Below are 19,607 nucleotides of genomic sequence, written 5' to 3'. Positions count from 1 at the left end.
CCCACGGCCCGGTTCCGCGCAGCGGAGCGTACGAATGCCCTGGTCCCTGCTGATGACATCAAGCCCCAACGAAGCAGCTGTTGCCAGTTCATTTCGTCAGGTACTTGACATCGTTGTTACCGGAGAAGGCCCTGTGACAGCTGGGTTATTTGGAGGAGAGAAAAAAAGTCCCAATCACGAGGGTGCACTGGGCATAGTAAGCTGTTTAAGCTAATTCAAGTAAATCCGTAAACCTGTTTCAATGATAATGTAAAACAAGTATCGAAAACGTTGTTAATCGTAACGGTACCACTTTCTGACAAGGCACTATTTATACATGGTTTATAAGTTATAATTACTCGCTTTACTTTACTACTTTATTAACGGTTAATACATAATTTTTGACGCGTTACAGCTCAGTTAAACTTCATCAGGCTAACTAACTGACAACTTCACGGTTGCCACTGGTAACAATCTCCTCTCCACCACGTGTGAAATATTAAAATAGCAATTTGACAGCGCCTGAGGGTGCTAGAAAAAGACATTGATTTTATTTATACAAATAAATTATACAAATTGACATTTTTTCCCCCCCGTTAGCCTATTAAAGGCAACACACGTTTTTTGTTTTTTGTTTTTTTTTAGGGTATACGTCCCTTTTCTAATAAATGGTAAAACCCGTCTGTGGTAGACTAGGTCAAGTGTAGGAAATGTTTACCTTGGCTTGAACGATAGAGCAACGAACTCAGTTTGCGCTGAGAGGTGTTTCCATTCCTTCTGTCCTTTCAGTTTCATTTTTTTTTTTTTTTTGTCCGACCCGCAGTAAATGTGCTACGACGTGGAGAGGCCGGTGTTTGACTCTAACCTTTGACATTTCCCCTGAAGTGCGGCTGCTGAGCCTTAAAAGAAGCCGCGTTTCAGAGACGCCATCATTCGCCCGGACCCTTGACGTGAGGCGTCAACATGACGACGGTGAAAATACCCCTGCTCTTCCTCCTTACATCATTGGCAGGTAAGAAAATGACCACGTCGTCGAGGTTTGTTATGAATGGCATTCGCGCACTTCGAATACTGTGTAAATCTGTTGGTTGTAACAGGCGAATCGAGACTTTATGTGGTGTTAAATATTTAATATAAAATATAATAAATATATAAAATATTATAATGATGATATTATAATAACCTCCACCTACCTTACATCGAGTTTCAGTGGGTGTAATTAAATTTATAGTTCTACATGAGTGCACTAATAATAAAGATGCTCTGGTGGAAAGTAACTAAGTAGCCTACATTCACCTGAGTGCTGAACTTTTTTGAGGTACTTGTGCTTTATTTCCTATTTGGGCATTTCCATTTAATGCCACTTTGACTTCAACTTTGCTACATTTCGGAGGGAAAATGACTTTTTCTTCTAAGGACCCCTCAGGTTTATCCTGAATAATCCAGTCGGTTGAGAACCACTGGACTAAACTACCTAACCTCGTATAAATTAGTTCAAACTAGCTCCTAAGATATGTCACTGTCAGGGCCCGATATTTTGCACGATGAATACTTTTACCGTTAGGTTTAACATATCCTGTCAATGTTATCACCACCAAAAGAAAAGTGGCACATGTTGGGAAATGTGCGCATTCTCTTTATTTCCAAGAGTTAGGTGAGAAGATCGATACCACTCTCAATACAAAGCGGCGGCCAGGACATGCTTAGCTCTGCTTGGAAGTCAGTTTTCATATCTAACTCCCAAGTTGAAGAAATTATTTGATTGGTTGACAGCAGTAAATTGTCATTGATAGATAATTTGATTAAATGACTAACCAGCCACATTTCAGTGGCTTTGTGAGCATACAGTAATGATATTTTGGAGATTTCATTCTCCGTGTACACAAACAAGTTCATGTTGTAGTTTCACACAGTAAAATGAAATCAAATTTGTTGGACTCTTTTGCAGGCGTGTGTCCCTTAAGACACAGCGAGATACATTCAAAGGCAGGCGAGGTGGTGGCGCTGCTGTGCCCTTACACAGGGTATAATCAAAGTCATACCAAACTGGTCTGGACGAGTCACACACCCGAGAGGATGTTTGTCACCAACATGTCATCGGCTGACCTGTCACAGATGGGTGTGCTCGTACATGGCAGGAGTCTTGTGATTCTCAGCGCATCTGTAAACCATCAAGGGAATTACTCATGCTCTCTGGGGTAATGACCAAATATTCCTAACGTGAAAAATAACTCTAGAACTCTCTTGTAACAAGAATGACTATGTAGCATGAGTAGTTCATCGATGAATCAGATTATATTCCTAAAAATCTTTTTTTGGCTAGCTGAAAAAAAACCGACAAAGATGACTAATGGATGAGGTTTCACGTCACTATTTCTATAAGCAGTTATATCTCAATGAAGACAAAGTTTATATGTTTTATGTATTTGCTCTTGGGAATGTCATTAGTTTTACAGGTATTTGATCGTAAAGTATCGTAAGTAAAGATCGTAAGTATGGACAAATTAAAAGTTAGACCCGATGACGGTGCTAGAGAAAAAGTATGCATCATCAGCTAGCACAATCATCCTGAGGGGGACATGAATGCACAAAATTTAACTGCAATCCATCAAATTACTCTATTTTGGAAAATGATCCTTAAAGCTTTCTTTACTTCCACATTCAGAGTGAGTTGCTGCGATATATATGTGAAGTGAAACCTTCATACAGTATGTATATATAATTGTTTCTTTTATGACATGACAGGAAGGTCAGCAGCCAGTTCTGGTTCATGCTGACAGTAAACACAGCACAGTCCAGAGAGTATGAAGAGCGGAGCAGGTACTCTAAGACATGTTACACACAAGAGTCCTGCAAATTGAATTGCCCAGATGTAAATATCCCTGCTGAAAATATCCCGAATATTACCCGTAACAGCATCACATGGCACAAGGTAATTTTACACTGCAGATTTTTGACTGTGAATGCAATCTGGTTTTATAATTAGAAGCTGTAGACATACCCTTCAGTATACTGTAGTTTTTTTGGACTTTAAATGTGTCTTCCCTTCATTTGAAGCTGGTTTTCAGTAACTTCATGCCTAAAAATTCAACTTATTTTTCATCTTGTAGGAGGGTGAGTCTTTGTCTAAAGACGGTTACTTCTCAAGTGTGGAAGAGAAAGACCACGGTGTTTACACCTGTACCAGATCTTACCTGTATCATGGACAAACATACAATATGACCTTTACAGTGGTACTTGATGTCAAACCAAAGAGTAAGAAAAACACTTTATCAATATGTTTATCTTGAAGTTGAAGTTCATATGTTCAAATAAAGGTGTAAAGAGTTTTCTCCTTTTTTGCGCAGAATCGGAGAAAACTGCAGTAATCGTTTCGCCACGCAAGAATGATGTATTTCATGTAGATTTGGGTGAGCTTCAATCTTGTAGCATGGATACACATATGAACATTTCCTACCTTTCCAAATTACTACTTTTAAAGTGTTTGTGAACTGCTTTGTCTAGGCTCAACAGTGGTGATTGATTGTAAAGCTGTTACGTATTCGGACTTTGACGGGGTGTTCTGGTTGAGTGGGAAATCATTTGTCGACAAAAAGGCCAACTTACCAGTTTTCTACAACAGCACACGGTAAACAGCTATTACAACAAATTTGCCAATGTCACACACGGCCACATGAACACTCAACACACACATAAAATAGCTTGTCTTTCCTAATCCTCCAGTATTATGTCCTTTCATTTGTTTTCCAGGGAAAATAATGCTGAAGAAATAAAGATGACAGCATCTCTGGTCTTCAGAAAGGTGTCGGAGGAGGATCTATCAAAAAATTATACCTGTAAACTCGAAAGTGTTTACCAAACCTCAAGCTTTGTCACCATCACTCTGGCCAAAAAAAGTTTGTAAGATAGATAAACAGAGCTTAGCTTTGGCTTTACTATTGTATATGGTTGTTTGCAGCAGTGTTGTGTTCAGTAAACTATCATAAAGCTCAAACCACATTCAAGCAACATTAAAGTGTTATCTGTAAAGTTTATTTAATGTTTATAACAATCTCTCCATTATTACCCTGCAGCTCGCCCTTTGTACATTTACCTGGCCGTCAGCATTGTGGGCATCATTGTGGTAATGGTTGTGACAGTAGTTATCTATGTGAAGTTGAAAATTGACATCACGCTTTTCCTAAGAGACAATCTTGGCTTCCATAGCGGTGGCTCGGGTGAGAGTCATATCTTTGGCAATTTGTTTCAAATAACTTTGGTATCACAGGATCTCATTTTTCCCACAATTGCATGGTTGTGCTGGAGCAGGCATCCATTTTGTTTCTACCTTTACTAGTATCCATTTCTGAGATAGCATGGCTGTGACCTGCTGGACAATTGTTTGTTGTTATTTGATTAGATGGAAAACGCTACGATGCCTTTTTGATGTGTTATAAGAGCAACACGGATGCAGGACTAAATGCTCATGACAGAAGATGGCTGGAGAGTGTTTTGGAAGAGAGGTTCGGTTACCGTCTCTGTCTCTACAATCATGAAGTCTTACCAGGGAAAGGTACGTATCGTACTCCTAATAATGAAATAAGTTTTGCATTATATTGACATAGATATCATTAACATAATTTACTCCTTGTATAGTTTGAATCGAATATTAATGACGTAATGTGTAATCTGAGCTCTGGTTATTTGCAGCTGCAGCAGAGGCAGTGTTAGACTGCGTAGAGCACAGCCAGACGGTGGTTTTGGTTCCTACCTCTCAAGATCCTGCTCCAGGGTCTGGACTGCTGAGTGCCATCCATGCAGCCCTTGTGGAGCGGCAGACTCGCTTGATTTTCATCAAAACTGAGACAACAGAAATGTCGACGTCAGGTTCCTTACACGAGGCCTTACATCTTCTTACTGAGGCTGGAGACTGTGTCACCTGGAAGGGCGTAAGCTCCATGCCACCATCCTCCTCCTTCTGGAAGCAGCTACGTTATCACCTACCTGTGCCACAGCAGGCACCAAAAATGAGGCTTTTACCACAGACAGCTGCCCAGGATGATCATTGTTAAAATGTTTAGCAAAGTCAGAATGAATATATCATATCACAGTTTTTAGTATATTACATAAGTATACATTTAAATCACATTAAAACTAACTACATATATTTCTAAGATTTTGAATTCTGGGATTCAAAATTTGCCTAAAATAGTTTTTGAAGCTCCTTACTTACTACTGGAACTACTGGTCTTGTTCTCATGATGCCGCCCATTCCTCCTTCAACCCTGTAACTTCTAGTCAACCCTATAACTTCAACTTACCACTTACCACTCAATATATCATGAAAAGCAACACCTTAGTGTAGTGGTGCCCAATCCGGGTGAGCCCCAGCACTACATGTCTTCCATCTCTACCCAATCCGCCCACACCCGATCAGCTCTGGACTGACTGAGCACATGCCATTGAGCAAATAGGCCTTTTTAAACACAGATTTTGACTTGTCATCGTGGTTTGTGTTGTAACTTTAACAACCCGTAGGTTATGACAGTGTGAAGGTGAGCCAGCATGCATAATACCAGGACGCTGAGAATGAAGCAGCTCAATGGAATTCAGCCATCATTAATTTGATTATTTATACGTCAGCCTTTCTTTCTGTGACGTCTAAAAATGTCTTTAGTGCAAAAAGGCTGATCAGGTCTAAGCACTGCAGGGAAAGATGGAAAATGTGCAGTGGTGAGCTTCTCCAGGCCCACTTCCCCAGGTCAATATCCTCCTAAATTGTTAAAATTGCACTTTTCTGTAATTTCGCTTGTACCAGTTCTTTCAAACCTGCATTAATAAATGTTTTTGATATCAAAAATATGAAATGAGTATGTGTAACGTGAAAGGGTTGGATGGTTTAGCCTCTTGTGGTATATTGTTTTAATTTTACATTTTGACAATTTACCGTATTTTTCACTGTCGGATGTTCTCATGAACTCCCCGAAGGCAGCCAAGCCCTTTTTGGCAAACAAGCTCTGATAAACCAAACCTAACACTACCTACTCAGCATCGAATAGCAAACAGTAAACAAGTGAAGAAAGCGGAATATTTGTCAGCTAAGGACCCAGATATTTTCCCCAAGATCACAGCTGAGTCAAAAGGCCAGTGAATATTGAACTTCTATTCATCAGGTGGCAGAGAACACATTGTTTCTCCCTGTTTTCTGTGTAAGTAGGCCAGTGATTGCTCATTAAGTTTAACTGAGCATGATGATGAGCTTATTTGATGTTTTTCTCCCACCTGCTGGACAAAAAAATAAGTGCAGCTTCAAAGAATGACTCCTTTGAAACACAGAATATACTGTATTGCCATAACTGTAAAATGAACCTTTAACTTTCAAAGTCTGCTCAATTTGATGCTTGAAACAGTCAAAACTGTTGTCATGGAAGGTTAGTGAAAGTTTTTTTTGCATATTCAAGCCCCCTCTCTGAACTGTGATCTGATTTCATTGATACCAGCTTCTAGTTTTCCCAATTTTCTATTATAGTAAAGGGAACATCTTTGGGTTTTTGACTGTTGGTCAGACAAATGAACCATTCTTAATATGTAAACGTGGACTTCAGGGAAATAAGGGTGGGTATTTTTCATTATTTTTGTCATTTTACACACTGAAATAACAGTCAGTTATTAAAGAAAATAGTTCTCTGACCTATTGATAATGAAAATAATTGTTGCTTGCAGCCTTATGCACCCATGATGGAATTGTTTATATACCCATGATGGAGAAATACTACCTTGCTTGCTGTGTGTTAATGGCAGTATTATGATGAAACACAACATAACAAATAATGATCTTAATATAAACTAAAACAATGAAGGTCTTAAAACTAGATTTTGACTTAGGGTCCCTCTACAAGACCAGGGCCACAACATGGAAAGCAAAGGACCCGTCGTAACTGGTATCCTACATCAGTTGTAAAAATTTACAACAAATTTGCGATTAATCAAACTATGTAGACAGAAACGATATGGAGTGAAACTGGGGCTCTTGTTCTCCCTGGGGGTCTGGGGCCCCTGGGTAGTTGCTTGCTGTGCCTGGTTTGTAATCCAGCCTTGTAAACTGAGCCTAATGTTGTGATCCCTCCAGAATTGTAAAGGTGAAATATATTGCCCTGCTATGGTGAGAAACGGGCAGGAAAAGAATCTTTGGGTGGACCTTCTTGTGCCAACCTGCAGATTAGCCCATTCACAAGGCCTTGCTATCGAAGTATGATTAATATATGTGATCCTTGAAATTTCAGTCCTGGTTGATTTGGCAACAACTGTTACTACTTTGTCACAGATACAACGGAAGCTCAACCGGTGTATCTGCTATCAGCACAGCCTAAGAACTCACATTGTTTTAATACATAAAAAACAGCCTATCAGTAATAATTGGAACTGCGATCTGATTTCACGCTGCACATGGTGCGAGTAGTTGTCCACACAACAGCAGAGCACGGTGAAGAGAGTTTGTTACCGTGCTGTGGAGTTAGAGGTGTGTGGTCACGTGTAGCTCACTGTGGCCATACTCTTTACTAGTTGAACACTTTTAATGTGAAGCTGCAGCAGTAGGAAATGTTTGGTTTGCAATAGTACTGACACCTCTCTGTATTGCATTACACAGGGAGGCGTTTGTTTTTGTCTGTTATCGAGCCTACCCTCAGATATACATGGGGTGAACTAAAACAATAGAAACACTTGTCTGCAATACAATTCAACGGCACCATATAAAAACTGAACAACATAACCTTCCTGGAGGTAGGATTTATTGCAGGACAGTAGGTGTACCTAATTAACTGCCAACTGACTGGACATTGAATGGCTATTGCTGAAAAATGCCAACCTTAAATAGCATCAAAAACAGGGTTTGATCTCATGAAAATCTTAAGGATTACAACTTTGAACCACCTTTCACTTTTTAAGAGGATGCGATGTGATTGTTAGGAAACTGCTCTTTTACACATCAACATTTTATAAAATTATGAGTCATGTTTCTGGCCACTTGGTGTAAGTCCAGTTTTCACTCCCTTTGAGTTCTGTTTTTGGTCTTTATCAACTCCTGAGGGAAACATCTGGCTCTTTTGCTGCTAATTGTTCCACTGTGTTCACCGGCTAGTCTCTAACTTTGTTTGTCTCCTTTTTGGTGCTGAGTAGGTGTTGTACTGTGAATTTCTAGAGCCTTTTCACAGAAAACAGCTTCCTGCTACGACCAAAAACCATGCTATGTGGGCAGGGAAAGTGACGAGTAAAGTTGTGGGCCAGAGAGCCAAACAATGACTTGAAACCCACTGTAAGGCTCCGTGGAGCTGAGGGGAGCTGCAGATTCAGGTTATAATTGTCTGTACGTTCATCACTGCAAGCGACCCCTTTCACATTATCAAGTTTGTTTCACCATTTTATACATTGCTATTATACAAGAATTAGTTATTAGTTAATTTGATGCTGCTGTCAGTTTGTCTGTCAGCTACAGTGTGGTTTGTGTGGTTATGACTGGTGTGCCAGGTGGTGTAATGCTGCAATGTTATAAACTACTGTTTATGAAGAAAGAACATGGATCATGTGACATTTGCCAAAAATAAATCAGTACAAACTGAAAGCGCTAAGTCAAAATATAGAATGTAAGCCAAGTGTCGCTGTGCTCAAGTGGAAATTCCACTGATTTTACAGATAAAGGTCAAACTATATTGGGGAGTACGACTCAGTCGCATCCAGTAGGTTGTATAATGTCTGCTGTGGCTCAGGAGAAGCTTATTCAAGTCTCTGAAAATAACCCCTGATAATTTCATCAATGTTGCATTATAGGAAGGGTAGGACCAAGTGTAGGACTATAAGTGAGGATATCTCGGACTTGGTCTGTCTGTGGTGAGTCCCCTGACTCAGTACTATATCACCGGACTACTTCAAAGAAGTGGTTTTAGCTTGTCACACCTCAAAATGAAGCAATGTCAACTGGTTGTCTATCTTTTATCCTGATATGCTCTTTGATTTTTGCCAGTTCAATCAAAGAGCATTTTTTTCTTTCTAACAATTATCTAGTTATTCACAAGAACTAAAGCAATGATGAAGCAAAATCTGAAAATATAAACAATTTTGTGTTTTTAATACATATTTCTGCTTCCTTTAAAGTTTAAAATATGAATTTATTCAGATCCCAAAGGTCGGATGAAGAGCAGAAATGAAATCATGAAATGAATCACTTGTGAGACACAGCTGTGACTTTCACCTATACACTGTTAGTTGTGTTGCAGATACGGATATGTACATAAATGCAGTGGTGGATTGTAAGTAAGAAAATACTTTATTTATATAGCAACTTTGAAGAGCAGAGATGTCACAAAGTGCTTTACAGAGATAAAAAAAAAAAAGACATATATACAGACATAAAGTGTAATAAAAATCAGAATAAATAGAAAAATTACACAGTGGCAAGCCTAAACAAGTAGGCCTTGAGCTACCTTTTAAATGTGTCCACAGATCTTGAATTCCAGGGGAGACAGTTCCAAAGTCTAGGAGCCACAACCTCAAAAGTGCAGTCTCTTTTAGTTTAAAACCTTGCTGCAGGAACAACCAGCAAAGGAGCTCTATAGGTGGTCTCAAGGACTTTGAATTGGATTCGGATTTTGATGGAGAGCCAGTGAAGAGTAATTAGAATCAGTGTCACATGAGACTTTTTGAGGGACCTGGTCGAGAGCTTAGCAGCAGCATTTTGGACAACTTGTAAACGATCCAGGGATGTTTTGCCGTGGCAGTTTAAAAGACAGTTGCAATAGTCGAGACGGGACAATATAAAAGCATGGATTAACATTTCCATTTCCACTTGAGATACAAGGGGCCTGAGCTTTACAATGTTTCTCAGCTGGAGAAAACAAGCAAATAAGACACTGAACATGTTGGTCCAGAGCCTGGTCCATTGTGACACCTAGAGACACATAGACCATCCATTATTTTAGGGACAACACTAGGAGGGGCAGAAGTAAAGATCTCAGTTTTTTCAGCAATTAGCTGTAAGAAATTAGCAACCATTCAGTCTTTTATTCAAATAGTATTTAAAACTTACAATTTGGCTATGTTTTGAGATTTGAATTAGAAATGTAATTGAATGTCATCTGCATAAAAGTGATGGGAGATACCTTTAAAGTGCCCTATTATCTAAGGGGAAGCATATACAAGGTGAAAAGAATAGGACCAAAGACTGAACCTTGGGGCACACCACAATACAGAAATTCAGATGAGCAGGCAAAACTGCCAACAGAAACCGATTTTCTCCTATCCGAGAGGTAGGAAACGAACCACTGCAAACACGATACGTTGGTCCACAGTATCGAAAGCAGCACTGAGAACCAACAGCACCAACACGAAACATTCTCCTGCATCACTGTGTATCAAAATATCGTTAGAGACTCTGAGAAAAGCTGTTTCTGTTGAGTGCAAGCGGCGGCAGCCAGACTGAATTTTATCGAAGATATGCTCATCTTTGCAGTTGTACATGTACTCAAGTACTGTACTAGACAACAGTTTTGAGGTTTTGTGTATTTCAATTTTATGATAATTTATACTTCTACTCCACTACATTTCTGAGGGAAATGTTGCCCTTTTTACTCCACTTTATTTCACAACCATAGTTACTTTTTAGATAAATATTTTAAGTAAAAACTGTGATCAGTTCATACTATTATAGATTAAAATACCCAATTGTATATTTTGTTAAAATTAGCTAAACTTTGACAATATTAAAATGCTGGTTACACGTGTCAGTAATAACATTTCAATGATATATTCTGTTTGTTCACTGCATAAATACAACAGCAAACTGCACAGATTTAACAAGTATTGATATTCTTTATTTTGTCCAAAGAAATTCTTAAACCAGCTTCTTTCTGATCCCTCGCTGTAAGATTCAAATCCGAACCAAGTGCGAGCTACTAATGACTATCTTATCCTGCCCCTGCTCTGCTTTAATTTCATTCCCCTGCTCTCTTTATCCTTTATTCATTCTTTATAGGGATACCCTGTTTGCTGCGCTCACCCATGGCCCGTGGCCTGGCCTGCTTTGAATACAGAGACTGGACCAGTGTCCCGGCCACGGGCCAGATGTGTCGTTGGATCACTGTCAGCTTGTTCTCTAAGTCCAACTTCTGCTGAGAGACGGTCAAAGTCCCCAGTGGACTCCCTATCACAAGGAATGAATTAGTCAGTGCCTTATTGTTTCCTCTGGTTGCACACTTGCGCAGCCAGTGACGCGTGTTTCCCCTGCCCCGTTTCCACATCTCACTGCGGATGACACGAAACTGCACCATGAGATGTTTTTAAAGTTGGATTTTCATTGTTTGCATTTATCACAGAAGGGAAAAACTCAGCATCAAGAAAGGTATATTCAAAATAAACAATTAGTCCATAAATGAATACAAAAAATGATGACGCTAATAATAGTAATATTGGAGATTCAGGGGGTGTTTACATGACAGCGACAATGTCACGCATTTCCTTAAGTTTCACTTCTATCATCACGCAATATGATTCACAACTTTAGGGCAATGCACAGCTGTATCAGAGCTGCATTTGGGGGCTGTTTGTTCAGAGCACATTTTTGACAACGCTGTTGAATGTTTGGTGCACAGTGCTGCAGGCTTTTAAGATGGTGAAAGTACTTCTGCTCCCTCTGATTCTCCTCCTTACATCAAAAACAGGTAAGAGAATGCTCTTAATGGTGTGAAAGGACGATAAGGGATTAGTCACACACAAAAAAAGAAGATCCAAATAACGCACGTCTCCATGCAAACAAACAAAAAACAAACAAACCAAAAAAAAAAAAAAAAAAAAAAAAAAAGCAAAATAGAGGAAGAAGAAAAAGAAGAACCAAAAAAAAAACCTTGATTCAGTCCAAGGAGACATGGACACAGAAAAGCAAAAAAGCAAAAAAAAAAAAAACATAACAATGAAGTACATACTCAACTATAAATAGCTTGTAACACAGCATCAGGTATCACATATCTTATTTAAGTGAAGGCAACAATACGTTGTAGAAATGTACAAGATTTTTACTTAAGCGCAAATAAAAGTTAAAAAAAAAAACAAGACTTAAAGTACCACAAGTAAAAGTACTTATTTTAACCTATAATAATACATTATAATCTAGTCAGTGATTATATTCTGTATGATTCATCTGAATCTGCAAAGTAACTATTAACTAAAGTTATAAATGTAGTGGAGTAAAAAGTACAATATTTGCCTCTGAATTGTTGTGGAGTACAAGAATAAAAATGGATAAACTCAAGCAAAGTACAAGGACCTCAAAACTGTAGATCATGTGAATTAATTAAACTGGACAAAACCGCTGAAAATTAATATGGTTTATGAGCATAGTGATCCTGGCAGCCACAAATCATAATAACAGCAGAGGCTGTTGTTTCTGTGCTACACTGTCACATGCAGATGTAATTAAAGCATGGACACATTATGCAAATATTATATACACTCACATTTTAAATACATTGGCACTCAACATCTCAACACATATCTTTTCTTTAATGCACCGACAAGTGCTGCTTTCCACAAACCTTACCCGTTTTCCTTCACACTGAAATCACAAGACTCATGGACACCAAGAAACTAGGATGTGGTTAAGAACCCCCACTCTTGATTTATAGCAGTTGCTTAGCTGAGAGCAAGAAACGCACATACTCTGGTGTCAGCTAGACTGGATTACTGTTGACCGGTCTCTCTTAGACCACTGTTCCACATCTAAAGCAGGTACGAAACACTGCTGCAAGAATCTTAACCTGAACCAAGAGGAGAGACCACGTCAGTCCGGCTCTTAAAGCCTTGCACTGGCTGCCTTTGTCTTTTACAATGGATTTTTAAGATCCTTCGTTTCGTCTCCATGGCCTTACCCCTGTTTACCTGAGCAAGTTCATCAGACGATATGTTCCAACCAGATCCCTTAGATCATGGTAACTTATTAGCCACCCCTACAGTTCAGTCTAAGAATGGAGGGATCAGCCAAGCTCGTGCTGTTTCACAAAGAGGCAAACTTCTACTGTTGTCAGTATCATTCAAATTTTAAAATACATTTTAAAATAAATTGTTATATTATAGCCGGTCAACTTGCTTTAACAAACCAATCTACATCCCTAATTGAAGGAAATCTCTGATTGGTTGACGGCAGTAAATTGTTAATTAATAGACATGAATAATGAATAATTAATAATAATTATAATTAATAATAAATAATAATTATAATTAATAAACAGTATTTTTGTCCTACTTCAAGTCATATGCCCTTCAAAGATTCTTATTAACTTCAAACTTATTGCACATGTAATTTTCAGAGAAACATAATAGTAGTTGTGGTCAAGATTTGTGATTGATTATGTAAGTGTAGAATTTAGGTTTGCCCAGAAATAAATTCACCAAACAAAGCATTTTATCAGAGTTCTGGAGGGTTTGAATATGATAGCTCAGTACAGAACAGTAATCCAAACAATCAGTGGAATCAGCTTAAACTTCTGGTGAATCTGACAGGAAGTATGAGCCTCATTACCATTGATAACACAGGCAGCTGTTTAGTGAACTCTTTACGACCTCTTACCCCTTACAGAGAAAGAGACACAACCGCACTTAGATGCTCACATGTCGTTTGGATCCCCGTAAGAACATGCAAAGAAGGGTTACAACCAGAGGTCTAACTCGTTCTGCACATAAGGACCAGGGCTATTGATTTGTTGATTGACAGTGAGATAAACCGATCAGTTTGCGTGCGAGCCTCAGTTTAACAGTGGGCAGGACACCGGCTGGTACTGGTTTTAACCAGCCACATATCTCTGTGATACAACAATACAATAATTACATCTTTGACATTTAGTTCTAGCTGTCCACAGGTCAGTTCATGTTACAGTTTTACACAGTAAAATGAGCTAACATTTGTGACACTCTTTGACAGGTGCGTGCCGCCCGAGACACAAGGAGATATGTGTCAAGGAAGGTGAGATGGTGGCGCTGCAGTGCCCTTCTCACATTAATCATAACAGTGATGCCAAACCGATCTGGACCAGTTATGCCACCCAGGAGGTGGATCTGACCAACATGTCATCAGCTGAGCAGAGGCAGATGGGAGTGCAGGTTTATGGGATGAGCCTTGTTATTCTCAGTGCATCTGAAAATCATCAGGGGAATTACTCTTGCTCTCTGGGGTAAATACCTGTCAGTCCTACAATGATCCTGACTTTGTTTTATATCCTAATATCTTAAGATTATGTTTCCTTATCATTAAAAATTAATTTATACAGTGTAAGCTTTCATATTTCAGTCTGACACTGTACAAGGCTGTACCTACACTCCCCAAGCACTTAAGCAGGAACACCTATGCACCAGGTTACTCATGCAATCAGCTAATGATGTAGCAGCAGTGCAGTGCAGAAAATCATGTAGATACAGGTCAGGAGCCTTAGTTAATGGCCACATCAAACATCATAATGAAGAAAAAAATGTGATCTCAGAGATGTTGACAGTGGCATGATTGTTGGTCGCCACAGGCTGGTTTGAGTATTTGTGAAAAAACTCCTGATCTCCGAGGATTTTCACGCACAAAAGTCTCTTGAGTTTACTCGGAATGATGCCGCATACAAAATACATTCAGTGAGCGGCAGGCTAACCAAACCTGGACAGCTGAAGACTGAAAAAACGTGGCCTGGCCGGATGAATTTGGATTTTTCCCGAGGCAGCAGATGGGAGGGGTCAGAATATGGCATCAACTGCATGAATCAATCCATGGACCCAACTTGCCTTGTGTCAACAGTCCAGGCTGGTGGTGGTGGTGCAATGGTGTGGGGAGTTTTTTCTTGGCACACTTTGGGCCCCTTAAAAAAAATCTCAAATTGATTTCATGAACATGACAGTGAGTTCAGTGTACTTCCGTGGCCTCCGCAGTCACCAGATCGATCTGGATCCAGTAGCGCATATTTCGGATGTGGTAGAACGGGAGATTCGCTGCATGAATGTGCAGCTGACAAATCTGCAGAAATTATGGGAAGCGAACGCATCAGCAAGGACAAGAATCTGTGCATTTTTAATCTGTCAGCCATCCAGGCAAGTCATCCAGGAGATGTCTGCCGCAGACATCCGTTCTCCCTGGTATAATAGTTCTAAAACAGCAACATAATGTCTTTTCATAAATGGGATTCGCTGGTATTTGTGACACTCTGCTGCACTGTCATGCAGAGGGACGTGTTCGATTACATTGATTCGTGAATGTACTGTGAATACTTAAAGCTCTTTTTTCTTTTGTTTCTTTCTGTGAGATTACAGCACTGGATAGCTTTGTACACAGCCAGCTAGTAATGTAAGACAATAGCCACATGCCATGTCAAGGGACGCCTCCTTCAAAGTCTATGTTTTAAGTCCAAATACGTCACAATGGGTTGACAAAGCTATCCTGGTTTCTTCTAATGCTGCGTCTTTGGCACACCGGATAAGAGGAACATTTTTGTATTTTGGAAAAACTATGAAAAATTTTGGAAAATGATCCTTAAAGCTTTCTTTACTTCCACATTCAGAGTGAGTTGCTGCGATATAAATGTGAAGTGAAAAACCTTCATACAGTATGTTTATATAATTGTTTCTTTTATGACATGACAGGAATGTCAGCAGCCAGTTATGGTTCATGCTGACAGTAAACACAGCACAGTCCAGAGAGTATGAAGAGAGGACCAAGTACTCTAAGACATGTTACGCACAAGAGTCCTGCAAATTGAATTGCCCAGATGTAAATATCCCTGCTGAAAATATCCCGAATATTACCCGTAACAGCATCACATGGCACAAGGTAATTTTACACTGCAGATTTTTGACTGTGAATGCAATCTGGTTTTATAATTAGAAGCTGTAGACATGTGGTCTGGTGGGGACAGCATGTTTTAACCCATTAGATTTACAAATCTATGTATCCATTTTTTAACTTTTACCCTTCAGTATACTGTAGTTTTTTTGGACTTTAAATGTGTCTTCCATTCATTTGAGGCTGGTTTTCAGTAACTTCATGCTTAAAAATTCAACTCATTTTTCATCTTGTAGGAGGGTGAGTCTTTGTCTAAAGACGGTTACTTCTCAAGTGTGGAAGAGAAAGACCACGGTGTTTACACCTGTACCAGATCTTACCTGTATCATGGACAAACATACAATATGACCTTTACAGTGGTACTTGATGTCAAACCAAAGAGTAAGAAAAACACTTTATCGATATGTTTATCTTGAAGTTGAAGTTCATATGTTCAAAAAAAGGTGTAAAGAGTTTTCTCCTTTTTTGCGCAGAATCGGAGAAAACTGCAGTAATCGTTTCGCCACGCAAGAATGATGTATTTCATGTAGATTTGGGTGAGCTTCAATCTTGTAGCATGGATACACATATGAACATTTCCTACCTTTCCAAATTACTACTTTTAAAGTGTTTGTGAACTGCTTTGTCTAGGCTCAACAGTGGTGATTGATTGTAAAGCTGTTACATATTCGGACTTTGACGGGGTGTTCTGGTTGAGTGGGAAATCATTTGTCGACAAAAAGGCCAACTTATCAGTTTTCTACAATTGCACACGGTAAACACTGCACAGCACAACTATTACAACAAATTTGCCAATGTCACACACGGCCACATGAACACTCAACACACACATAAAATAGCTTGTCTTTCCTAATCCTCCAGTATTATGTCCTTTCATTTGTTTTCCAGGGAAAATAATGCTGAAGAAATAAAGATGACAGCATCTCTGGTCTTCAGAAAGGTGTCGGAGGAGGATCTATCAAAAAATTATACCTGTAAACTGGAAACTGTCTACCAAACCTCAAGCTTTGTCACCATCACTCTGATCAAAAAAGGTTTGCCTAGTGGTACTTTTTTAGTTATTTACTTTATTGCTCAGTTAGTTTATTATTATTTTTGATTAATTAATTAGATAAAAAAATAATGATTTTATTCGTCAAAAAAAGTCATAATTTTCTGTCACTTAATCAGTGAATTCATGTATCAGTTTGACATAATATTCACATTCAAATGACTGAGTGTTTAAATTACCATTTAATAATTTTACTTTCTCCATTATTACCCTGCAGCTTGCCCTTCATACATTTCCCTGGCTCTCAGCGTTGTGGGCATCTTGGTGGTAATGGCTGTGGCATTAGTTATCTATGTGAAGTTGAAAATTGACATCACGCTTTTCCTAAGAGACACTCTTGGCTGCCATAGCAGCGGATCAGGTGGGAGTCATATTTTTGGCTATTTGTTTCATTTTAACTAGCAGCTTATAGTTTAGAGATACATTCATGCTTGTTTCTGCAGACAATTTGACAGCAGTGACAGAGCTGTTGTGGTTTGTTGTTGTTTAATTAGATGGAAAAAGCTACGATGCCTTTTTGATGTATTATAAGAGCGACACAGATGAAGGACTAAATGCTCATGACAGAAGATGGCTGGAGAGTGTTTTGGAAGAGACGTTTGGTTACCGTCTCTGTCTTTATGATCGTGATGTCCTACCAGGGAAAGGTGCGTATTTAAAAGATACTTTGAAGAAAACTGACCTAAAAATATTAATGAAGTCATGTGTAATCTGAGCTCTGGTTGGTTGCAGCTGCAGCAGAGGCAGTGTTAGACTGCACAGAGCAGAGCCGGACGGTGGTTTTGGTTCCCACCTCTCCAGATCCTGGTCCAGGGTCTGGACTGCTGAGTGCCATCCATGCAGCCCTTGTGGAGCGGCAGACTCGATTGATTTTCATCAAAACTGAGACAACTGAAATGTCGATGTCAGGTTCCTTACACGAGGCCTTACATCTTCTTACTGAGGCTGGAGACTGTGTCACCTGGAAGGGCGTAAGCTCCATGCCACCATCCTCCTCCTTCTGGAAGCAGCTACGTTATCACCTACCTGTGCCACAGCACGCACCAAAAATGAGGCTTTTACCACAGACAATTCAGGATGTTGCGTTGTGGTAAAATGTTTAGCCAAGTTGGGTTTACTAGTCAATGTCATATCCATCTTCACCACCATCCTGTACAGTATTCTGTAGTTAAAATAAAGAATTCATATTGAACTTTCATTTTGTAACATTTAAGTGTAGTGTCTTAATTTTTCCATATAACATCTTGTATTTCTGAATTGCCAAAGATATGTTTCCTTTTTCAGGAAAAAACTCCTTTAGTAAGACAGAACACTGACACAAGCTACTTTACCTGTCAGCTGCAAAGACCTTTGAAGTATGAATGAAAGTAATATGAAAATGTAAAATTGCTTCTTGTTATTATATGAGCTTATACATTACCGCACAAGCCTTTACACTGTTAATACTGACATATCCAGAATTGTCCAACTCGTACATTTTCTTTACAGTTGAAGTGTTGCTTTCCATACTGGCTAATGAATTAAAATCCCACTTTTATATTTAAGTGATTTAACTGGATTTACATAATTTATTATGCATCTCTTGTCCAACCATTGTGTATATGTAGGTCTTCTGTGGAAAACATTTACCTATGTTTGTTTTTGAACATGCAAGCTCTGTTCTCTTTACCCACATTAATATCCTTACTGTCACTGTCATGCTGCTCTTCATCATTTCTTCATCCTCACCATTCATTTCCTCTATAACTGCTTTTACTGCATATGTGCTACTGTGATGCCCTAGGCTAGAACTGTACTTAAAAATAAATGGCATATCATTTTATACCTGCATTATTCAATATATTTTATATTAAAACCCACTGAAAATTATCACCAGACTACAACTGTACTTTCAGCACAATTATGCACATTTCCTTTACGGTTGTGTCTGCAGTTTCCAGCAAATGGACTCTGGTAAACCAACTGTGCACTAGCCGTCCAGCAGACAGACAAAGTTACTGAGTAGCTTAGTTGTCACAAATAGAATAGGACCCAGATTATTATTTAGGTAGTTGTTGGAGATCATGACAAAGCAATATGCCAGTGAATGTCCAGGTGGCCAAAATTGTGAATCCAAATGAATGTTGATATTGCTTGGTTTCTGATGGATGTGTAAGTAGACAATTGTTTGCTAACTAATGACCCTTAACAGCTAAAAGGAAATATGTGTATTCGTTTTCTGGGGTCCGGAAATGGTTAGCCTAACTTAACAAAAAGACTGTAAACGGGTGAACAGCGAGCCTGGTTCTGTCTAAAGCTCAAAAACACGCCTTTCATCACCTCTAAATCTCACTAATAAACTCATTGTGTCTATGTTTGTTTAACCCATCCACAAGCAGAAACGTAAAAACTATAATTTCTGGTTGCGTGGTGAGTGCTGGACCTCTTCATTAGCAAACAGCAGCTGGGTGCAGTAACTGCTCAGAGTCCTGTCGTCACAGTGAGATTGCCAGGTTTGGTACCATTGTACCTGTACAGAGACAAGAACCAAAGCCTGCCCACCAGCCATATCTGGCAATCAGATTACTAACAAGAGATCCTGCCCAGAATAACAGTAAAATGGGTAAAATGTTTTTATATTTCTGCTTATGTACATTTTTAAAAAAAATGAGTGTTGGTTTCCATAGTTTTTCACTTTGGGCAGAGTCAGGCTAGTTGTGTCCCCCTGCTTGTCTTTATGCTAAGCTAGGCTAAATGCGTCCA

General features: G+C 39.1%; 2 protein-coding genes across 4 annotated transcripts; both read left to right on the top strand.

Annotated features, from left to right (window-relative positions):
• The first annotated feature begins 18 nt into the window (after positions 1-18).
• On the top strand, positions 19-5,785 carry LOC120794401 (interleukin-1 receptor-like 1). 3 transcript variants are annotated; one of them, XM_040135472.1, is made up of 11 exons: positions 19-100; positions 865-991; positions 1,928-2,177; positions 2,725-2,911; positions 3,090-3,234; positions 3,327-3,389; positions 3,484-3,607; positions 3,730-3,875; positions 4,053-4,196; positions 4,379-4,531; positions 4,669-5,785. In XM_040135472.1, exons 2-11 carry the CDS (start codon positions 943-945, stop codon positions 5,028-5,030), a joined length of 1,623 nt encoding a protein of 540 aa, XP_039991406.1. In that variant the 5' UTR covers positions 19-100; positions 865-942; the 3' UTR covers positions 5,031-5,785. The 3 variants fall into 3 exon arrangements, with proteins under 3 accessions (XP_039991406.1, XP_039991397.1, XP_039991416.1); XM_040135463.1 differs by having other exon boundaries at positions 97-196; XM_040135482.1 differs by lacking the exon at positions 19-100 and having other exon boundaries at positions 879-991; positions 4,675-5,785.
• A 5,793-nt stretch (positions 5,786-11,578) lies between these two features.
• On the top strand, positions 11,579-18,587 carry LOC120793215 (interleukin-18 receptor 1-like). Its single transcript, XM_040133073.1, has 10 exons — positions 11,579-11,669; positions 13,922-14,171; positions 15,616-15,802; positions 16,051-16,195; positions 16,288-16,350; positions 16,445-16,568; positions 16,703-16,848; positions 17,083-17,226; positions 17,360-17,512; positions 17,598-18,587. Exons 1-10 carry the CDS (start codon positions 11,618-11,620, stop codon positions 17,957-17,959), a joined length of 1,626 nt encoding a protein of 541 aa, XP_039989007.1. The 5' UTR covers positions 11,579-11,617; the 3' UTR covers positions 17,960-18,587.
• Positions 18,588-19,607: the final 1,020 nt, after the last annotated feature.

Source organism: Xiphias gladius, chromosome 1 (assembly GCF_016859285.1).
Source record: "Xiphias gladius isolate SHS-SW01 ecotype Sanya breed wild chromosome 1, ASM1685928v1, whole genome shotgun sequence".
Classification (NCBI taxonomy): Eukaryota; Metazoa; Chordata; class Actinopteri; order Istiophoriformes; family Xiphiidae; genus Xiphias; species Xiphias gladius.
This window is presented reverse-complemented; position numbering and strand designations above follow the sequence as displayed.